Raw genomic sequence first — 22,458 nt, forward strand, 5'->3', positions numbered from 1 at the left:
GGTTAGGATACCACGGTTCAATTTACTGTGGATTATGTAGAAATTATGTATTGTTAGCAGAATAAGCATTTTATCAACAGCCCTATAGACTGTAAAATTAGTGATGTAATGTTAAACTCTGTATGGATAACGAGGGAAGATAATGCTTAGTGACAAACTGATTTATCTTTCTTGGCTACAAAACAATGTAATTAAAGAAAATAGAATATATAAATATATTTTCCGTTCATAAAATCTTTATTTAAAATTCAAAGTGTACAACATAAAAGCTAGAAAATTATAAATATTAAATTAATTCAGTGCGTCACAGGTCTTCAAAGAGAACAAGCACAAGAAAGAGCTTTTAATTCAACACTGACAGACAGCTACCAGGTGATCCTGTAGATAAGTGAGAGACTCTTCCACATGGAGAGGTAATGTTTGGCCGAGGTCAGCCTGGGATCTGGACAGGAAGGCCTCCACAGCTTCGCGGATGGCGGGCTTGGATACCTTGTCATCTGGTTTGTAGACCAGCGTGCCAACTCTTTGTTCAGTGACTGAGCTGCACAGATAGCCTGGGGATAACAGATGAAAGAAGTGGGCTTGGGAGAGCTGAGTAAAATCATTTCACTTTTTGAAATGTTTGAGTACTCAGGGATTTGGTACATTGGGTACTTACTATAATCTAAGTCTATGTCTTGGAGAAATTCTCTGGCAGAGATAACATCTATTGAAATCAGCATTTAAATGCTTAAGTATACCAAAAATACACTGTTTCATGATAATATAAAAATCTTAATACTATGAGTCATACATCTTAATACTATGAGTAAAAAATTAACACATAAGAACAAAAGGACCAAGCACAGAAATGTAAAATTATGTTCAAACCACCACTGTCATACTCTGCATGACTCAAATTTGGCATATAGTATAAAGAAATAAATAAAATGCTTTGCTAAAATAAACCCCCAAGTTACCTGTGTGGAAATGAGGGATGGGAGACTAAGAGGAAATGATAGTAAGTAGATGAAAGGGAAAGATGTTGGATCAGGTGATCAGGATCAGTCTAGCTCTTGTTTGGTCTTTTTAACCTAAGTAAAATCTTCAGCTTCACCCTCTTTCCTTTCTCTGCTGTACAAAAAAGATTCACATAAATCCATATAGAACAATCCCATGTGGTATCACACCACATATTGCACATTCACTGGAGTCTGAGGTTTCCCACAGGCTCCAAGCACTGTCTGCTTCCTGGCAGCAGGACAGTGGCAGTCGGTAAACATGTTGGTTTTGATTCTGATAAGATACTGCAACACACCATATTTTAAAAACTTTGCTGAATAACAAGGAACTGGATAATGCTGTATATAACAATAATTTATTTTATCATTTTAAACCACACCACTGCCATCACCTCCCAAAGTACTGGTGCTTGTCAAAATGGGGAAGCACGTGTCATCATGGTTTACCAAAATCTCACCTTTCATCGCTTTGTTGTAGCTGAGCAGTAACATCCAGAGAAGATGGACCAGCTCTTCCCACCTCTGCCACCTTTCAGTACCGTCCTGGAGAATACAGTCATGGATCTGTTGCATTAAACGGTTGCTTGCTGTGGCCAACTTCTAATTTTTAGATTTCACAATCATAAATCATAGAATAATCATAGAAGTATCGTAAATTCTAAACTGGAAGATGTTAAAAAAAGATGTTGTCACACTCTCTAAAATTTAATTTACACTGCCAAAATGTTTTCCAAATAAATGTATCAGTATATTATAAGTCAGATATATAAATACCATGACCAGGATGAACGTTGGCTGATAAGGTTAAGCTGAAAAATACAAAAAATCCTTTACACCAAGTCTAATATTCACCATAGGGTCTGGTGCCAGAGTGCAGTTCTTCATAAAGTGAAGCAGCAGACTAAGCGACATGGGCACAGAGATTTTCTGTGGGCATGCATAGTCCAACAGATGTTCCAACAGCTTACATCTCAGCAGATTGCTTTGCAGGCTCTCCAGCAACAACATCCTGGGAGTCAGAAAGAGATTAGTCAATGAAAGCTAAAAAAGAAAATAAAAACTGGGAAAAACAGGCAAATTGTGCCACTGAAACAATTACATAATTTTCCAGTGATGTATGAATTGCAATTAAAAGAATGTATAATGTTATTAAATAGACCTGCATTCAAACAATGCAATTAAAAATGAATAGTACTACATTATCATTATTAAATGAATGAAAATAAATGTCATTATATTTAAACAATACAATTGTGAAATTTTACATAGTTTTGGCTTTTAAAGGTTTTTATGTATTTTATGTTCTGTTAAAGTGTCTTGCCACAACATACCATCTCACAATTTGTCTCCTGCTTTAATGTTCTCAGCTTGTTTCATCCACAGATTATTAAAAACGCCTCTCAGATTTAAGGAACCAAGTCCACAAGGCTCTCACACAAGTTCTCACTAGCAAGCTATTACTTTCTCTGTTTTGAGCTACAGAAAGAAAATCCTTTCTCTTCAGCCGGCTAAAGAGAGCTCCTGTAACTGCTCTGTGGGACCCAGTTAAAATTTACTTTGGTGCATAGGCTACATGCCTTTAATTTAAATGAGTGTCTTTGGACAAAACAGAGACTGTATACAAGAAAATAAATTGTGAGGTAGATATGATAAAAAGACACACTGTTAATGGAATTTAAAAAAGTAAAATTTAAAACCCGTCATGTAAATTATTTTGTAAATCCACTCATAATTTAAAAAAGTAAGCCTGTCAAATGCATTAAATAAGTGTATAAACGGACATATTTCTCCCTTTCACACTGGCTCTCTCATCTCTCCTCACCTGTGTGCTCGTAAAGGCATATTGCTGATGAGCATATGGAAGAGCTCCTGGGACAGCTTGGCAGAGCTGAGAGCTGGAGAGCGATCTACCTCTAAAGCCAGAGACAGCATCCTCTGGAAGATGGACACCATTCTGCAGGAAAGAAAGCGCCCAAAAACAGGGTTTGTTAACTTGACCGTAAAAAAGGACAAGTGGTTAACAGCCTTAATTGTATAAAAGGCTTATAAATCTGAGTGAGGCTACATACATACATCAGTACTTCACCTGATTTGTTCATCTCTCTCTCTGGCGCTTTTTCTACTATCTCCATGCTCTGTTGATTTCATAATGGCAGAAAAAAGCCACTTGATGACGTCCCTGGGGAAAACAAAACAAAACAAACATTAACTGTGCTAGTTTCACATATGAAAAATATAAATGTACTAATTGTTAGCCATGTACTATAATGTGACCACCCCAGCAGCATAGGGTGATTTGTAATGTGTAACTGTATATATCATGGAGACACCTGGGGAAATTATGTCATTTTAGTGGCAAATAGCGCTGTACATGGTAGGTTACTGCATAAAAAGCAGTGTGTAGGTGATGATGATCATTCATAAAAGCACATTACATGTTTTGATGTGAGAAGTAAATATGCTCTGAAGTATTTCTCACATTTTTTACACACCATTTGTATAAAGGAAGTAGACTAAAACTTAGAAACACCTCTAAGTATAACAGGGTACATTTCACCCGCCGATCAAAGCAAAGTGTTAAAAAAAAAGGGAACTATATAAGCGCCATGAAGGCAGGGTTTACTGTATTGCAAAGCTGTATTAGTTTTAGCTAGGTGTACCTAATAAACTAGCAACTGATTCCACTACTAACTATTCTACCATAGTAATGTGCAGTGACACTGAAAAGCTTAGATTAAGTCCAAAGTCGTCCCCTGGTAACCAAACTCACTTGACTTGAGAGAACTGCTGATCACATGACAATGTGGCTTTGGCAACCGACTGGTGGAGCGCAGAAACAGAACGCTTGGCCTGGAAGTCATCCTCTAACGTCTGCACAACGTACTCCAGGAGCATGCGCACAACCTCACATCGATGTCTCTTTATGCCGTCCTGTGGAAGCAAGAGCCACATACAGCGACATGTTACACAAAATCAAATATCTAATTTTTTTTTTTTACATCATTAACACATCTTTATTTTTGGGATGACTTATGCTGCTCTCAGAAGACACTGGCATGAAAGAAAAGCTTTTGAGATCAGAACAGTTAGCATCTTTTAAGCTATTCAATGTGGTCTTATTCAGCTATGCTGATTGTACTGTATACGGATATAGCACCCAGCTTTAGTGTATATTCTCATATTTTGCTGCCTTGAGTAGTACCTGACTCACCACGACTGAGGTCAATAACTCCCAGTCCCATGCAACTGTGGTTTTATCAGCCATGTGGTGTCTGCAATCAGAAAGCAGATTTAATATCTGAATTCAACAATGTAAAGGGGAGAGAGAAGATGGAAGAGAAGATATAAGGGGCAGATAAAATATTTATATAAAACAGGCTACAAATAATGCATTACTATTAACTCTGATTCCTGTGGTTCCCCCACCTCTGTGTCCTCATCAGCAGATTAAAGGCCTGCACACACAGGTGACTGGGACACTGTGGATCGAGCAGAATGCTGCGGAGTAGATGGGTAGTGATATCTCTGGGGGGATAGAAACCAGGCTGTAGTAGGTCAGACAAGAGCTGCAAAGTGCCCTCTGGGTAGTTCTCATCAATGGTACTGTAAACCAGGCTCAGGCTCTGACGGCATAGCACCTCTGGAGTTCCCAAACCTTCATCTTCCAAATCAATCTTAGGAAAAAAAAACAGACATAAAAAAGAAAAGAGAAGTTTTACAGTCTGCCTAGAATCTAATCACCTGTAATAAATTAATGAGAGAAACAAAAAAAGTACAAAGATTTGGTGAATTGTCTCTCACCAAGGCTTGACCTGGCCCAGACATTATTTTCCTGAGTGTAACTGGACACACAAAATGCCTGTCCTCTCTACTGGCCGTCCTGAATTCTTTATCAAATCTGCTCTCTTGGTTCACTTCTTCTCCGTCACTCCCGTCTTGCCAATGAAAAGACACCGGACTGTCAATTCCCAGATCCCCTCTGTATGACCCGGTCTCAGATCCTTTATCCATGTCCTCAGTTTTAGGCACTGAGAACTGTGGTTCACTAGGGATGTTACAGTGCAAGAAGTCAAGGCTGTCAGAGCCCCTTTCAGCCATAGCCTCATCTGATTGCCATTCAGATGTGTTTTCAGCTGGTGTATGTTCAGAGGTGGGTGTTGGGTCAGTGTGGCTCTGAAGATTGTGAGATAAGGGACTTCTGTGGAGCATAGAGTCAAGGTCAAAAAGCTCAGAAGGGTTTAGTCTGGTGGTGGGAGAGTGGGGGGATGAATGACCACAGAAGTCATCTAACTGTGTGCTTGTAAATTCGTTATTGTCCTCCTGCTGTTCCTGTCCGATAAGATATTCAGTCACCTTAGGAGGAGACTCGTCCAGTGAAGGCTCCATACAAGGACCATGTGGTGATGTAGGTGTCCTCAAATTACTCATGCATTCTGGTGCATCGTTGTTAATGTCCATTTGTGTAAAGGACAGTGACATTTGTGCACAGTCTTTGGTAAAATAAACAGAACAACTTGATGTTTTCAGTTCCCTCACATGCGTTTCGAGAAAAGGCAGTCGTCTCAATTCTACAGATGGTATGTGATAGCGGGAATGTTCTTTAGAGTCCAGCATTTGGTGTTGTGTTTGAGAATTCAGACGTCTCCACTTTGGAGTTAGGTTACCACAGGCCTGCTGTTGAGCAAGAACAGCTGATTCTCTCGAAGAGCTTTCCTGTAAATTAACATCTTGTTTGTCTGAGGTGTGATCTTTATTTGAACTTTCTTTTTTTATTTTACAGTCACCTGGAAGCAAATTCTCTGTCTCCTGTTGTGTACCATTTGCTATGTTGTGTTCAGTCAAGTCTGCCACTGTCAAGGCAGTGGAATTTTGTCTTTTGCACCTTTTCAGTTCTGGAAGAGTCCACCTTGGATCTGTGAGGTCGATAAAATGCTATAAAAAAGAAAAAATAATCAGAAAAATACCTCAGTAAATACTAGGGCTGCTTACATAATTATACAGATGTGTAACGGGGCTTCTAATTTTCTTTATTCAGAAAGCAAAGAAGTGGGAAACTCAGTTCAGCCAGTATAAACACATTTCTCTTTACCTATTCAAAGGAATGTAATTATTTTGTCTGCCATTAGTGAATAAACAGACAGTTACAGCACTGTCTCTAAATGTAAATGAACTGTGGAAGTTGTATTTCTCAGGTCGTGGACAATGTTACCGTTTCTCAACAGATTTTCAAGAATATATTACTCTATCACAATGTATAAATCAGTACCACTTTATAAACGGTACAAGATATAACAGTGTACCCATATTAACCTGAACTTTGCCACTACTATTTTGACAACAGTGTTGTCTAATGCAAACAATGAGTAAAGTATGTTTATTTTACTATTACATTTAACGGCACAAAGTTTAAAACATATGAATCTACAATATATCATCATAACAATGAATACCTTATTTATAACGTCATTAACACGTAACGGTTAAGCTAGCCAGGTATATGATCGTATGATGCTAACAGCACAGGTGCACGTAGATACATAAATTAACGTTAAGGTTACACTACTTCAGAATTAAATGACTAAAGAAACAGATTTAATGGGAAACAAAACTTAAATATGGTAAAATTAAAGTGTATAATAATAACATGACCAGCTCACTAACATTGTGTGCGCTGCTATATTCCACTTCAACATTAAACTACTCCTGTTAACTTGGCTCGAGTATTAACTGGTCATCTTGACCTGCGCAGACTGAAGGAGGTAACCTTTAACAAGCCTCGGTATTTGAAGCTCACCTGACGCTAGTGAGTAGTAAGTTGTAACTGCCATAACAGCTGTTTTTTTTTGTCGACTCCAGCGGCAGTGATGTTTCATCTGTTAGCGCTAGTTTCTACGGTAACGGCACAGTAGTTCGTTAGCTTACCGGTGGGACGTTGACTTTAACGGCATCGACGTCAATCCGCACAGACGCCAGGGGCAGCGGCTCAGTCTTGAAGGAGCCGACGATCTCCACATCGGAGTCGTCGGAGCTGAGAGTGATAACATCATCCATTTCTCCTCATTTATCCGACCTCAGAGGGGACAGTAATTTAAGAAGCTAATGCTGGATTAAAAAAAAAAACTAGCCGGAGCTCGCTCGAGCATCATCTAAAGCAGGCCCATGATAGTCGCCAGAGCTCTAAAGAAAGAGGAGCTGGCGTTAATGTGCAATTCTCCATCGTGTTTTGTAGGAAGCACAAGCTGAGTCCTCCAGTGAGACATGTAACCTCTGGACATATTTTCGTTTCCTTGTCAGAGATCGTCAGTTACATGCGCCTGATGCTGTCGGTAGTTTTGATTTTGGTCGTACCCTCATACTTCACGGGAGCTAACTACCTTAAAACTCAACTACACCCGGAAAATAATATCCACTGGTATGTTGTCCATGTGGTTCGGTTCAACTGTTTCACTGGCACATCTGAAACTTGACGCTTCCAGGTTCTCTTGTCATTTTCCTTCAGTAGTATGGCGGATCATAACCAGCTATACAGCTGACAGTATCTCCACCTGCTGTTTTGGAGTGTGAATTCTCAGTCTGGCATCACTATCTACAGTAAAGACCCCAATATAAGTACGTATACCAAGGCTATGCCCACGAAAAAATAAAATATAATAAAAAATAAGCAATGCTCATAGCAACGAGGGCTATTCATTCATTTATAATACATCACACCCTGAATATAAAGAGACCGAGAATTTTCAGCCAAAAATTGATCGATCCATTGAAAAGCAAAACATCTTCTATGGAGCAATAATCCAGTGTGTTTTTCAAAGTTTCACTCTGAAGGTGTTTGGATCACTTCAAAATGTACATGTAAAAATAAAAACAAATCTCCCTACCGAAATCCAGTGGGTTTTTCTGACAACGTGTAGTCTCACACATCACCACTGGAGTGCACTCATGTTGTGCAAAAAGGATTTAGAAATTTAACAAATGTATGGCCATATACAGCTTGTAGCAATCACACATCTGTGTATTCTTCATAGCAGTTTCTATTGAAAGTGAGCAATGATCAGAGTAAGACCTGTGCTAAGACATGAACAAATTTACATCTGCTCTTATTTTACTTTCAAACGTACTGACACTTAATTGTGCACATACAAAGAGGCTTTGTGGTGATACAAAGTGAGACACATCATTTAAACAGACACTGCAGCCCCTGTGCTTTCTTTGTCTTCCTGTAATTCCTCTGACCCCTGGGGATGCATTTCTGATTCTCTGTGACCACAGTGTCGTACAAATCCCAGTGATATAAACCCACAGCGTCAGAACCGAGCTGGCCGCAGGAAAAAAAGATGTAATGTATTTCTATTTTGGTAAGCCATTCACAGATGACACATTGAACCCAATGCTAGATCATATTTTACAGCTTTCATTCCTGTTGTGAGCCCAGACGAAAGCTTTGAGTGTTTTTGTGGTGCATGACGTCACTAAAAGCTGCTTCCTTTTCATGGGGAGCTGTGACACAAACACTAATACACATACTGGTGTGTTGAGTTGATAAGAACACAGTAATTGTGATAAGGACATTGCTCGAGCTGTAGAAAAACACCCAAAACACACTTGTCAGCTTACAGCTTTGTTCATAATGTCACATCATATTGTCTCTCTCCGCAATAAAATATCTGCACAAAAAGACTTGTGGTTTTTTTTTTATGTATTTGTTGTGGTGATGAAATATTCCAGGAAAAGAGAAAATATTATTCTGAAACTTGTGCTTGTTTTTCAAAGAAATGTAAAATTTCACATTGCATTCTCATGTAATTGGATGAAAGGAGCTATTAACCTCACATGGCTCCAACTATTACACCCTGTGAGGAATACCAGGCAGGATGAGTCACCGTAGGTAGTCATTCACAACCTCTTGACACCTATTCAGCAATGTGAAAACTTTATTAGGATGGTTATGGAGGGAAAGAAATAATGTGTGTGTGTATATACTGCATGAGATAAGGGCTGTGTGTGTTTAAGCTTGTGCACATCACTGTATTTTCTGTGTGGAACTTTGGAAATCATCCTTATCTTCTGTGCTCAGAGAGTCATGACGCTATGAATTCTGGAGGATGCATTTTGCTTCAGTTTGAAAACGAACTATGCCATGAATTTCTGGTAAAAGTAGAAAATTAGTACATGGGTAATATTGTCCAAGACACAACAGCGGTTGATGCCAAATCATCATTGTTAGTCAGTCCATGTTATTGTGTTCAGTTCATTAGTTCTGAGAACACAAATATTGCCACAACATCAAACCTAATTCGGCTGGAAAAGGTGGTCCAAGTTAAATTAGACAGAGAGGGAGAGCTACAGGGATGTTTTAAACCCCTGATGACCCTCTAAAACACTCTACTGCCCATACATGGACACAGATTAAGGATGAAATACTTGGCAACAGAACATGCGGTTTCCTGTTTTAAAAGGTGAACAAAAGCATGTCTGTACTCATTAGTAGTTACTTGCATTGGGAACCTGTTATGTCTAATATAAGGCCAGCTGGCTTATGATAGAAATGTTTTAGGAGATCTGTGAATAGCATTGGACTGAAAATAGTTTTCAAGCCAGGCCGTGAAATCAAAATGCAGAATCTGGAATTCATTTGATCAACTAAATATTGTAATAACTGTCTGTTCTTCAAGCGCTTGACCAGTGCTACAGTCTGTATGCATTATACAGGTACAGCTACTTTTTTCTGAAACAACTTGATGGTAAATACAAACCAAAAATTTACAAATGGCAGTTTGTGGTTTTACGTGGGGGTGGGTATGTGAGGGGCTATTTAAGCACAATGACTTTCTGGTGTCTCCCATGGTTGCCTAGCAATGCCATAGAGAAGAAAATACTCCCAGACGTTACTGTGCAAGGCCAAAAAATAGTCCTTCACCTTATTTTTTGCTTTTACACTTTTTAAAATGAATTAAACAAATGAGACATATTGAGTTACTTAATAAGCGTTAGAGGTGCTTAGTGATGGATTTTGTTGCCTTTGTTGTAAGCTAAGCATCTGCTGGCTGTATCCTTATATTTACCAAATGAAAGTGGAATGGATCTTTTCATCTAACTTTCAGTAAGAGAGCAAATTTCCAAAAATGTTGAACTGTTCCTTTAAATGCATTGCACTTTGTCCTGCAGAGAAATTTGGTGTCACTTGACCTCTCTGTGTAACAGCTTTTGATTTATTTTCTCAGTCTGAGGTAACAGGGAAGGATGGACCTGTGAGACTCAGTCTCAGTATGGCTAAGTCGACTTAAAGCAGCTAGCTGTCTGTTTGTTGAGTGCGTCGCACAAATATTGGCAGTCAACAAAATCCTCAAGCAGGCGATGTGTCTGTCTTCATCAGCTGTCTGACACAACACATGGTCCTCATCTTAAATCCACTTAATCTGAAAATAATAGTATTCCTCACACCACAACTACAACATAAAAGAAAACAAATGACATTTTCCTATTTTCATTTGCTCTGGGCTGTATCTGAAGAGATTCTCAAAGGACAGGGAGACTAACAAGGACAGTCAACAGAGACTGGCAGAAAAGCATGCTGGGAGCACTTCATCTATCATGAGTGTTGAAATGAAAACATAATAACACCACGAAATTTATTTTCAAAAGTTTCTAAAAGAAGTTTTATCTTAAAGTTCCAGGCTTTGCATAGAGCTGAATCAGTGAATGAGCTGAGTTCATGCCTAAAGGCATGAAACTCACTCAACACACAGGCGAGCATGTATACTTCATTTCACAGAAGAATGGGAAGTGATATACAACAAGGAGTGTGAAGGTTTTCCAAGAACATAAGGTACAAAAAAATATATATCATTGTTCAACAACATGCCTGAATAGAAAAGGTAGATAACTGCAGCAGAATTATAAGTCAAGTATAAGGAGAAGTATTTTGTTCATCAGAGATAAAGCCCTCAGAGAGAAGGACCAAGAAAGACAACAATCTGTATCTATCCAGGAGCTTACACTGAGCTAGCGACAACTGTGTTTATCCCTTCCTGTCCCAACCAGACAGTGTAGGCTCTCTGTGACACTGACAGAGGAGTAAGCCAACACTTTCCGTTGCAGTAAGTCAGAGGTCACATCTGCTGTCTTATCACATGTAGCGGAGAATGAATAATATTTAAATAAAGAAATGGTGAAGAAATACCTTCAGGGCAAAAATTCACAGTGTCCAAAAAACAGTCTTAATTGCAATAAGTGTGCAATCAGCGTCATTAATACTTGGAGACAGACTGCTTGACAAATCTGGTATTTGCGTAACTCTTCAAAGAGCTATAAATAAATACCAAATTCTGTAGGAGCTGTGGTCTCTTGGCACAGAGTGGAAGTAGTTTTAAAGTGATGAACGTTTCAAAGAGTCTGTCTGCAAGACGGCTAAGACATAATACACAAGGGGTGTTCAGATGTTCAAAATCAACATACAAGGTATAAGCATTTCCTTTGCTGAGTAGCCTGCATTGTTTTCTATGTCAGAACTGTCACTTTATTATGCCTATGCCATTGTTCACAGCGGAAAGAAAATAAGTGTGCTGTGTTCAACAGTAGTGAAAGAAGCACTCACATAAGTTACTTAATAAGTAATTGTATGAACACAGTAATGTAAATATTCATCATGACAGGAGAATCCATTCAATTGTACTGAAATATTACTCACAAAATATAATTCAAAAATATCCAAAGTAAAGATACTATTTCCTCATAAGCCCTGATACTGTATATTATCGACTGATATATTATTACATTTTCCATTATTACATTATTAATAGTGATGCATCAACCCATAAGCAGCATTTTGCTAGTGGTTCCCAACATAGGGATTAAGGCCCCACCAAAAGGTCACAAGAAGGACCCCGTTTCTTCTTCTTCTTTTACTTTCCAGAGGACTGGGCATGGGAAGTTCATTGCTGCCTGTGGTTAAAAAACAACAACACATTTGGTCTTTGCAAAAGGACTTCATTCACATATATGCATTAAGTTTGTTAATAGTCACTATAACTCATGGTTAGGTCAGTTTAAGTCATAATTACCATCTGGTAAACTCAGTGTCAAGCAGACATATTGTTGCTATGGTTACCTGCAGTTCAGTATACTGTACCTGCATTCAAATTTATAGCTGTGTTTGAACTGGGTCTTTGTTTGACATGTACTGCTTTTTTTCTTGCTAACTTGGCGTAAGTGTCGTACTAACCCTTATTCTAGAAAAATCTATTGTCCCTTTGTCATCCACTGTGACAGTAGCTCCTTTCAACAAGCACATATAAACTAAAGATGTAAAATCTTAATTTCCATGGGATGATGATGATCGCACTGTACTTACTCGGCCTAGAATGTTTACTGAATGTTCACTGACTCTGGTGCGTGGCGCTTTCCTGTGGTCTCGTGTGACTGTGGAGAGAGGGACATAAGCACTAGAGCAACAGGTTCATTGCCACAGAACAGCATGGAAAGGGGGGTGGCTGAGCATCCCAAAAAGCCCTACCAGATGGCCAGGGCAGAAAGAGTCCCGTCTCACAGAAATGTAATGTGACAGCGAAGAGAGAGAGAGAGAGAGAGAGAGAGAGAGAGAGAGAGAGAGAGAGAGAGAGAGAGAGCATCAGGTAGAGGAAGACAGAGGGGTGAAATGAAACAGCAGCTTACAAAACCAACAGGTGCCGGCTGTCTTCGCAGGAAGATGAAAGAGACAGCAAGAGAAAGAGGTCTGACAAACTTAGACAGGGATTGGTAACAGAAGGACGCTGTCTGAAAAGTGTCCAACAACCACCTCCTCACTTTTCTGTTTTGCTGTCCTCATCAATGTTATGCTCTTAAGCTGTTTAGACCATGCCTGCCACATGTCCTGTTTCACACTGCCATCAAATTCAGGAGTGCGTCAGTCACCTTTTTTTTGTGTGTGTGTTATGTGGCTGTAGAGCAGCATAATATTCCTAACAAGGTTCATTGGACTGGCAGAGTGTGCCAGGTCCAGAGACAGAGGAAGATGATGGTGGACCTGAGCCCAGTGACTCACTCTGCAATCTGTGAGCCCAGAGGCTGATGAGTGTCGCAACAGGATCCTCTACTGGACAGCTTTATAGCTATGAACCACTGGATGCCAGGTCAGAAGACAAACCTGGCAGATGCCAAAACACTGCAAATACCTGTAAACAAGAACCAAAAAAGTGTGTCATGTATTTTTAAGATGCCTAATTCTGCTACAGTGCAGCCTCTCTCATGGATGGAGCTGCATCTTGTTCCCCTGTTGTTGCTTTAATAAATTACAGTCGAGCAACTAAGCACTAAGTAAAAACAAAACTTCAAGTGGAAATTGTTTTTATACAACAAGACTGATTTTATGGATGTTTGGAACTCAAGAGCTACAATTTCATTTCAAGTGTAAACTCTGGTTGTACAAATCTGACGGTGATCAGATTCCTCAGATAAATATTGGTAAGACTCTTAAAATAAGGTGCCATAAAACCCTGAATCTTATTGTTTAAAACAAAAAATCGATCATGCCCATTATGTTCTTGTATGTTTCTTGTACGCACTGACAGTTTGTCTTGTGGCTTCTGTGATCTTTAGGGTAATTTATATAGAAACTGACTTTTAACTAATGGGGAAAAACCCCCAATGAATTAATCATGATAAAAACTAAAGTTTAAAAACACCAGAAATGGTTCTCTTTCCTTTCTCTCATATTTTATTCCCATAAATAATGTGCTGTCTCTGAGAGAGCAGCATCAAGTGCCAACAAAAATGCTCATGGGTAATAAACAGAGATGTTTTCTGTGATAATAAAAAGCCACAAATTCGCTACGCAGGCTTACACAAAACTAACAGGGAGCAAGGTCAAAGTCAAATTCAGAATGAATGCACTAATGAGTACTTGGCCTGGTGGCTGGATGCAGAGGGACACTTTGAATACTAACAGAACTTAATTTTTGCAGCGGACGCTTGAGGACAGGGACCATGAGGACTGCAATCTAATTCAAAGTCACCTACTGCGGAGAGACGAGAGAAATTTCTCTGTGTCACAAGTGTGAAAACTAAGGCATTTTAAAACGTGATGAAGTCTGTTAACATGCTAGTGTGAGGCTGTATCTGAGCACAATGGTGCTTCAAGCTAAATACTGACACGCCCACAATGACAATTACCATGCTGATGTTTAAAGGGTATAATGATTACCATGATCACCATCTGAGTTTTAAAACTTTTAAATGTGGGATTTGTTAACAATGGCTGCAATGAATTTGGATCAAGTGATGTGTTTTGCTATGGGTGTTTGACTGGCCATGCCTGTAAGTCAAATTACATTTGCAGCTGATGATGATGCAGTTTTCTACTTATAGCAGTGTCTCTTGTGCTGGCAGTCACAGTTAAGATCTCCTGATTTCTCTAGTTCTACCAGTAGGTCAGAATTTAAACTTGTCCAATCCATTAACTCATGATCAAATTCCTGACAGATTTACGAAGTAAAGATTTAATTCAGGTGGCAACTTGCCTTTTCTCTGCCCCATCCTCAGGCCAGACTGTACATTTCATGCCCACAATTTGTGGATCTAAGAATGGATGTTTTTCAGCTGTTTTTCTCTCATGGAACAATCGTGCCTTCTCATGTATAATTAGCATTACACTGCCTTTTTATCTCATACTCAGTATAAATATTCTCCATCTAAAAATTAAATGGATGAAATCACATTAGTAGAGCATTCATGACCCATGTTCTCTCTTGTCTACGCCATTTGATAACTCATGTTTAATAGTTCATTACAATCACCAAATGATTATGTGATCTGAGTCATCACTGAGTTCCGAGTCATTGCTTCACTTGCTCAGAGTCTCAAAAATGAAGCCAGTAAGTGGATTTAAAGTTTTGTGGAGCACGAGATGTCAGATGGAAGGACTTCTGCCATTCCTGACTGCAAAGCAAGCTGAGCCCACCTCTGAGGACAAAATAAGACTAGATTTGCTAAGGCCCTAATAATCACTTGTTGTCTCTCACTCCTCATCCATTGTTCTTAATTTTAAGCCCTGGCCAAAGGCCCACAATTCAGCTAACCTAATCACTGCAAACACCCTGAACATGAGCCACTTTCAACCAGCTACAAATGTGCACTTTCCTTTAAGCTGAGATGAGGAACTAATTCGCTGAAGTGTTTTTGCAGGAAGCCTATTCTCTCAGGGTCTTGGAAGTGAATTTTAAAGGCGCCTTCCTCCGCTGGATGTGTACACAACCATTACAGCTATTTATCAAACATGAAGCTCTTAAAATCTCATTCCGATTCAAAGAGCAGCTGATGAAACAAGTTAACATTTTCTAGTTTAAATGTATCCAAAGTTCTTTTATTCATGTACAGTAATTTCCTCGTGCAATTAAAATAATTAATACTTGTTTTTTAAATGTCCAATTTCTTAAACGGGCAATATGTTAATTGCCCTTTGAGACTTAAAAATTTCCCTGATAAAAAGCCATCGCAAACGTCTGCTGAGATCTCTCATAATTCGAGGTGAAACTCCTCTCAGGGAATCTGCTGACACGTGTGACCTTCAGGGCTTCATTAACCCCGTCACGCTCTCACATTCCAGTACAGTTTTGTCCAAAGCTGTGGAAAAATCAGAGGGAAATCTTGTTTGTTTGGGACACAACAAAGGTCAGCAGTCATGTATTTATCCAGACTTGCCAAGCTTACCGACAGCAATGGCAGCACTAGAAGAAGGTGGGAGATGTGGAAAGATGTGTGATCTCTGAAAAAAGAACATGTGAATCACAGCGTGGCTGTGACACACACACACACACAGACACACACACACACACACACAGACACACACAAGCAGAGTCCCCTCCTACTCTTTTGTACGCTATCTCACATAAAAATACATAACAATAACAGCCAAGGACTCCACAACACACATACACACGCATGTGAATAATTATGCATGTACAGTGTTTAAGTAATCATGCAGGGTCAAGGCTGAATTTCTGCGGGTTGAATTCCCTAAAGAAAATGTTTGCTATAACAAATCACCTGCAACCTGAGATGGTTTTCACACACCACCTCAGGGCATTTATTCCTGGAATGTTACATAACGCAGCAGTGGGTTCTGCTCACATTCAGCCTAAACAGCCTCCTTAGAAGACAACAGGAAGGTAAGAGGATTGAGACAGCTAGGGAAACACAGCCATCAGCTGCTTCTGTGCGTGGCTGCCCTGTCAAGGATCTTCTCTGTCTGTCTATCTGCACAGTCCTGTGTGGTCAATAAACAGTGTTATCAGCATCATGATATGTCAGCATACCATATTTACCCATAAAGGCCGATCACGAGAGCCAAACTCTGTTGGTAGTTTCCTGTGAGCACCTCTCTACCACACTCTGCTTTAGTTGAAGCTAAAAAGCATCCACCACTAGTACCTCAGTCATCACATTTGAAAGTGTGCATGTGGAGTTTACAATAAAGTGCAGTTACTTGGCAGTGAAATGGTGTTCAGAAAGCATATTCATAATCACTGCTAAGCTAATGAATAATTTCTGGGAGCTGTAATTATCACTAAAAACCTCATCGCTCAAAACATTACCTGCTGGCAGAGGGACAAGGTGTCAAATCACGGCGCATATCTAATGATTGATGAGTTGACGAGATTGAAGCTGTTTGGATGACTCGGTAAATATTTGCAATGCTTCTGTGGCCTCAGACGCTGCTAATATTTCAAAATGTGACAGCAAATGAATCTAGCTTCTGTGTCACATCATGTGTATCATGAGGGTATCAAACATGTAACATGCTAAACTGCTTCTTAGTTTGGCCTGTTGATGATGATGAAAAAACTTCAGCTTTGATTTGAATAATTTCTTACTTTGTGGGATAACCTTTGACCACACAGGACGTATGCCCATGTCTCATTCACTGGGACGACTGCATCATCACAACAGGAAACTGGATCCAAAGTGACAGGATGCTGGGTATTGTTGCACTACTCAAAATAGAAAGTACAGAAGGCTGGAAGGAACACGTGTGATTATTTTTCATATTTAGTTTTCCTGAGATTACACAATACATTTTCTGTGACATCAGAATATTTTTAACAGCCTAGGTCAAAATGTATAGTTTATGAAGAGTAAATGTATATAAATACACTAGGTATGGCTATTTCCATGTATATGTATGTTTATGCATGTGTTTTTTCTCCTTTTCTTTTCTGTCTTTCTTTTTATGGCATATCCAGTACACATACAGCACATGTACACAGTGTGCATTTTTTTGTGCACATATGTTTACATATGAAATGGGGGAAAGTGTGTGGGTGTGTCTCAGTGAGATTGAGTTGTGTGTTACCTCATAACACAAAGCACGTTACTTTACGTAACCGTAAATTCTGTGCCTCTCAAACTTTGGATTAGACAAGACGAGTATTGTTGAGAGAGTTTTGTTCTTTCTCTGTTGAATGACTGTCTGCAGTGCTTTGTGTAGAAAGTACAGTTAGTGCAAGAACAAGACAAATCATTTTGTCAACACCTGCAAGCAGGAAAAAAAATCTGAATTGTTGCATAATTTCTGTTTTTTGTCATGATTTAAGTTACAGGTGTGGAAAGTTTTGTAAGATTTTGAATTGCAGAGTGCACAATGAATTTATAAGTATATATCGCTTGTGTATATCACTACATAAATCAGTGATTTAATCATAAATTAAACAATGGCCGAGACTTTTTGGCTTTGTCTCGTGTATCCTTTGCTTTGGAAGAAATCCATAAATTTGTTAATGTCCCTTTAATGTTCGGAAAAGTTCTCAAATTAAAAGCATTACAACAGAGGAAATGTGTGTAATTGCATCTTCCATCAGACAATTGCATAACAAGACTTGCTCATTTGTAATAATTATAATTGTGCATAGTTTCTTGGATCCCCCCTCAGGTCAGACAGTCAGACACAACAAAACTCTGCATTTCTGCTTGTAAAGAGCATGTTTGTGTTGGAGGCTGAGGTCAGTCTTTCTCTGTTTTTATGCAGCAGGTAGACCCTTAAGGGAATGTCTAGAGACCACTGATCTATGGTGACAGTCACCCTTTAGATGATCTTCACTATTTTTTATGTTCATCCTGGGGAGTGAGATTACAGCAAGAGAGAGATGGAGAGAGAGAGAGAGAGAGAGAGAGAGAGAGAGAGAGAGAGAGAGAGAGAGAGAGAGAGAGAGAGAAACAAGATAGGCAGTCTGAATCCTCCTCCACTTCCTCCTCCAAATCTACAGTAACTCCTTCTGTGTTTCATTTCACTGCAGGCACAGAAGCATATTCTTACTGCGCCTCCAGACAACTCACTTTCAAGGATGAACACAGATGCACACACATACACCAACATTAGTGTTGGCATCCATCAAACAGCTTTAGCAGGACTGCAAATCCCATACTGACACGCTTCCAGCAGATGCTATTTACTTTATAAATAGATTTTTTTAAAACCCAAAATTAGTGAAGTGCGTCTGTTGGGCAGAGCTACAATCTGCTTATCAGCTCAGTAGCATTTTTATTTAATAGTTTTATTTCACAGTGACCCCTGAATGGCCATGTGTGTGCCTTTCTGTATCACTCCTGCCTGGTAAACATCTCCTGGCTATAGGACCGGCTGCTCAACGCTGGTGCATACATGTTATATAACTGAAGCTCCAGAGCAAACAGAGACACGCTTCTCAGCAACAGGTATTATGGTCACCTCCATCTGTGCCACCATAGAACAATTCCAGATCACAGTGCATGAAGAATGGAAAAGAGTGAGGCTGCATACAAACACAAGTCTACGCCTCCAACAGAGGTGGACCATGAAAAATGGATCTCTACATTTCAGAGACAAAATTCAAGCGAAGATCAGTCAGTCACTTTTGCACTGAAGACTTTATACTTTGAAAACCGAGGCCTCCTAATTAGTAGCCCCGCAGGGCTGGTAAAGTTCAGAGAAACCTCCAGCTGTGCTGTTTTACCTCCACATCCACCAGTGACCCTTAATGGCCATGTTGCTCTAAATGGCCCTCTCATGCCACTGTAAGTGGGATGAAAACATTTTTAAAATTCAGTTTTAAACGATTACATTGGAAAGCTACTGTGGGCCACTTTGTTCTGTAACACAATCCCTGCGTGCGTTACACATAAAGCTAAGAAAAAGCTAAATATGAAAAGAAAGAAAACAACAAAGTGTGAGTGCATGAAATCAAACACAACCAGCCCGAGGGAAACACTTTTCATTTTCAAAGAAATCTCAAATCCAACTGTCTAAACAATGTTCTCTCTCTCTCTCTCTCTCTCTCTCTCTCTCTCTCCCTCTCTCTCTCTCTCTCCCCCTCTCTCTCTCTCTCCTTTAAGTTTAGAGATGGGTTGGTCCTCCGAGTGATGTCACCTCACTCCTGTATGGGCATTCATTCCACCAGCAGTGTGCATCTCCAAAGCGAAGCTGTTTACCAAAACGCAAAAGCAGCATTACGCACGGCGATGTGACATCGCAGGAGTGACTTTGCTTGTGGACCCTGGGATTGTGAACTCTGATATTCTCACATTTGTGATACATTCGGAACTCGGCGTGCGCGTCGGGACTGTTTGGAGGACCCGTGATGAAGAGTTTGCTATTTGTGGTACTTTGTCTTTCGTGGGGTGCACTCTGTTTGTACTGAACAGGAGCATTGCGCGCAACATATCTCCATGCGTTAGTCTGAGGCAACTCCACGCACCCAGTCTTAGCTGTTTTGTAAAGGAAAAAGGTGCAAAAGAAACAAACATGATACGAAAGGACAGATTGGAGCCAGCATGGATTTAACCCAGTTAAATGTGTTCGTGGAAAACGTTTCCAAAGATGAGAACGCCACGGACGCACCGCTTGCCTTGCCACACACGGAGGCAGCCACTGCTCTCATCATCCTGGTGGTTACTGTGATCATTTCTGTGACCATTGTCGGTAATGTGTTGGTGATCGTAGCGGTGCTGACCAGCCGGGCTCTCCGTGCGCCTCAGAACCTTTTCTTGGTCTCTCTGGCATCAGCAGACATCCTTGTGGCCACGCTGGTTATCCCCTTCTCTCTCGCCAATGAGGTTATGGGCTACTGGTACTTTGGAAGTACTTGGTGCGCCTTCTATTTGTCTCTGGACGTGTTGTTCTGCACCTCATCCATCGTGCACCTGTGCGCCATCAGCCTGGACCGATACTGGTCAGTCACAAAGGCGGTCAGCTACAACCTGAAGCGGACACCTAAACGCATCAAGTCCATGATTGCTGTAGTGTGGATAATATCTGCCATCATCTCCTTCCCCCCTCTTCTCATGACCAAACATGATGAACGGGAGTGTCTGCTGAACGATGAGACCTGGTACATCCTCTCATCCTGCCTGGTGTCCTTCTTCGTTCCGGGTCTTATCATGATTCTGGTTTACTGTAAGATCTATAAAGTGGCCAAGCAGCGCTCCTCTACAGTGTTCGTGGCCAAGAACGGTCTGGAGAGGCAGCCCTCTCAGTCAGAGACCTGCTTCGTCCGGAAGGACCGGTTTGAGATGGAGAGTCCCAGCAGCCAAAGTTCGGGCAGCCACCAGCAAAGGCAGGGGGAGCTGGATGACATCGACCTGGAAGAGAGCTGCTGTCCGTCGGATACTAAACCCCGCAATCATCGCTTCACCAAGCGGAGGAAGGTGGAGGGGTCGGACTGCTGCCCTCCTCAGAACTGCCGCCTCTCTTGGGCTTCGGCCCGAGCATTGCAGCTGTACCCGGAGCAGAAGAACCCAGTTGGGCGAACGCAGCTGGCCGCGGCCAACAAGACTAAAGTGGCCCAAATGCGGGAGAAGCGTTTCACCTTCGTGCTGGCGGTAGTGATGGGGGTGTTTGTGCTTTGCTGGTTCCCCTTCTTCTTTACCTACAGCCTGCATGCTATCTGCAGAGACAGCTGCTATATCCCTGGCGCACTTTTCAACCTTTTCTTTTGGATTGGCTACTGCAACAGTTCTGTGAATCCCATAATATATACTATTTTCAACAGGGATTTCAGAAAAGCCTTCAAGAAAATCGTATGCAGAACTCCTAAACGCACATAAACACTGAAAGGGACACATTTAATTTTGCCTCTCTCACTCCACAGTGCTGGGATGGAATTATATTATTAGAAATCCTTCTTCTTGGTTGTCTATTTCCTCTCCCCTGATCATTTTAATGTAACTACTATCATATCAGAAGAAAAGATCCAGTCTTGTGTACACATTTAAATGTCTATGAATAAAATGTAAAGTGGAGTAAAGCAAAAGACACTTATTTTTGGTCCAGCAGTGTTGTTGCAAATCTGATGTAAGCATCAAACATGGTCAGTTATTCAAGCATTAGATATATTTATCCCACTTGAGACATGCAAAGTTTTAATATATAGGTCACTGTATAACGAGTCCTGCAAACCTCCACCTTAGAAAAGAGGAATCTTTGTGTTGGATCAATCTTTTATGCTGAGGGAGGAAAGAAATACTTCAGAGTGGAGATGAACTCGTGTATGTAACTGGATTCCAGTGCTGGCGGCTGGTTCACAGTGGGTGTTTTGTGTTGAGATAAGTAGAAGATAAACCTCCACCATCTAGAAAATATAAGCATGTGGATAAGCCAGCAAGTATTTCCTGTGAGTGTGTTATGGGGGGAAAAAAATGAAATGAAATCCTATAGCTTAAACAGGGTTTATCACAAGTGTAGAATGTTGCATGGTTGAAATGTTTGACATTATCGCAGGTAATTCAGTTACATACATATTTCTTTGCTTGTTGCCGTTAAAGCTCCAACAAGGCTCTCAGCCATTTCTTATCAGTGAACCCCCAAACTTACGTAAGAGTCTAATCTCACACCCCCACTGCACAATCACACCACCTCACACCAGAACAATTGCCAAGCTGAGGCCTGCTTGTGCAAACTCCATTGGATAAATCTGCGAATTTCATTTCAGCCTCACAATAGCTCAGTATTTTGTCAGTAAATATTTAAGCCTTGTGAGATCACAATTCTGCTATACAACCTGATTTCAGTGTCATGGGACAGAAGTTTAAATCTGGGTTATGTTGACCCACACTTTTCCATTGTGGTGGCAAATTCATCATCTTTTCTTTGACAAATGCAAAGCGTCTGGCAAGGTGATAAAAAAGAAACTGAAATTCAGTTGACTGATGGTGACAGTCCCGAACATATTAGAGGAAGGGTGCTCTCAAAATAAATAATAAAAACAAACAAAAATAGTGCTGCTCCCTGTATCTTAAAAATAGCCTCTCTGGAGGCAGTTATTGTAGGTAGAGCTGGACTTCCATGCAGCATCAAATCTTCTTGGTTCAATAAGAGAGCTTAATATCTACAAGCCATGCCTCAGGTTGTAATCCTCTGATTTATAAAGCTGTATTATCACAGGAAAAGTCCTACGAATTATGACCTCATCTTTCCTCCAACTTTCTACTTTCT

At 40.3% G+C, this 22,458-nt stretch overlaps 2 protein-coding genes across 5 annotated transcripts; one reads left to right on the forward strand and one right to left on the reverse strand.

The window, feature by feature from the left end:
- Window positions 1–226: 226 nt before the first annotated feature.
- On the reverse strand, window positions 227–7,476 carry simc1 (SUMO interacting motifs containing 1). Of its 4 annotated transcripts, none has more exons than XM_041048931.1 (10): window positions 6,924–7,476; window positions 4,803–5,933; window positions 4,428–4,675; window positions 4,213–4,273; window positions 3,772–3,932; window positions 3,088–3,180; window positions 2,824–2,955; window positions 1,854–2,010; window positions 1,460–1,544; window positions 227–554 (listed from the first exon to the last, which is right to left on the reverse strand). In XM_041048931.1, the coding sequence occupies exons 1-10, from the start codon at window positions 7,050–7,052 to the stop codon at window positions 349–351; spliced, it is 2,403 nt and encodes an 800-aa protein (XP_040904865.1). In that variant the 5' UTR covers window positions 7,053–7,476; the 3' UTR covers window positions 227–348. The 4 variants fall into 4 exon arrangements, with proteins under 4 accessions (XP_040904865.1, XP_040904864.1, XP_040904867.1 ...); XM_041048930.1 differs by having other exon boundaries at window positions 4,204–4,273; XM_041048933.1 differs by lacking the exon at window positions 4,803–5,933 and having other exon boundaries at window positions 4,204–4,273.
- An 11,967-nt stretch (window positions 7,477–19,443) lies between these two features.
- On the forward strand, window positions 19,444–21,275 carry adra2db (adrenergic, alpha-2D-, receptor b). Its single transcript, XM_041048148.1, has one exon. The coding sequence runs from the start codon at window positions 19,800–19,802 to the stop codon at window positions 21,069–21,071; it is 1,272 nt and encodes a 423-aa protein (XP_040904082.1). The 5' UTR covers window positions 19,444–19,799; the 3' UTR covers window positions 21,072–21,275.
- The last annotated feature ends 1,183 nt before the right edge of the window (window positions 21,276–22,458 follow it).

The sequence above is a fragment of the Toxotes jaculatrix genome, chromosome 10 (genome assembly GCF_017976425.1).
Source record: "Toxotes jaculatrix isolate fToxJac2 chromosome 10, fToxJac2.pri, whole genome shotgun sequence".
NCBI lineage: Eukaryota > Metazoa > Chordata > Actinopteri > Toxotidae > Toxotes > Toxotes jaculatrix.

Excerpts from the sequence above, each read along its gene's own strand:
- adra2db (XM_041048148.1), top strand. The coding sequence starts at position 19,800 with ATGGATTTAACCCAGTTAAATGTGTTCGTGGAAAACGTTTCCAAAGAT.
- simc1 (XM_041048930.1), bottom strand. The coding sequence starts at position 7,052 with ATGGATGATGTTATCACTCTCAGCTCCGACGACTCCGATGTGGAGATC. Across the intron at positions 3,181-3,771 it reads CAGCAGTTCTCTCAAGTCAA|GGACGTCATCAAGTGGCTTT; the intron begins GTGAGTTTGGTT and ends TGTTTTCCCCAG. Across the intron at positions 2,956-3,087 it reads GAGAGAGATGAACAAATCAG|AATGGTGTCCATCTTCCAGA; the intron begins GTGAAGTACTGA and ends TCTTTCCTGCAG.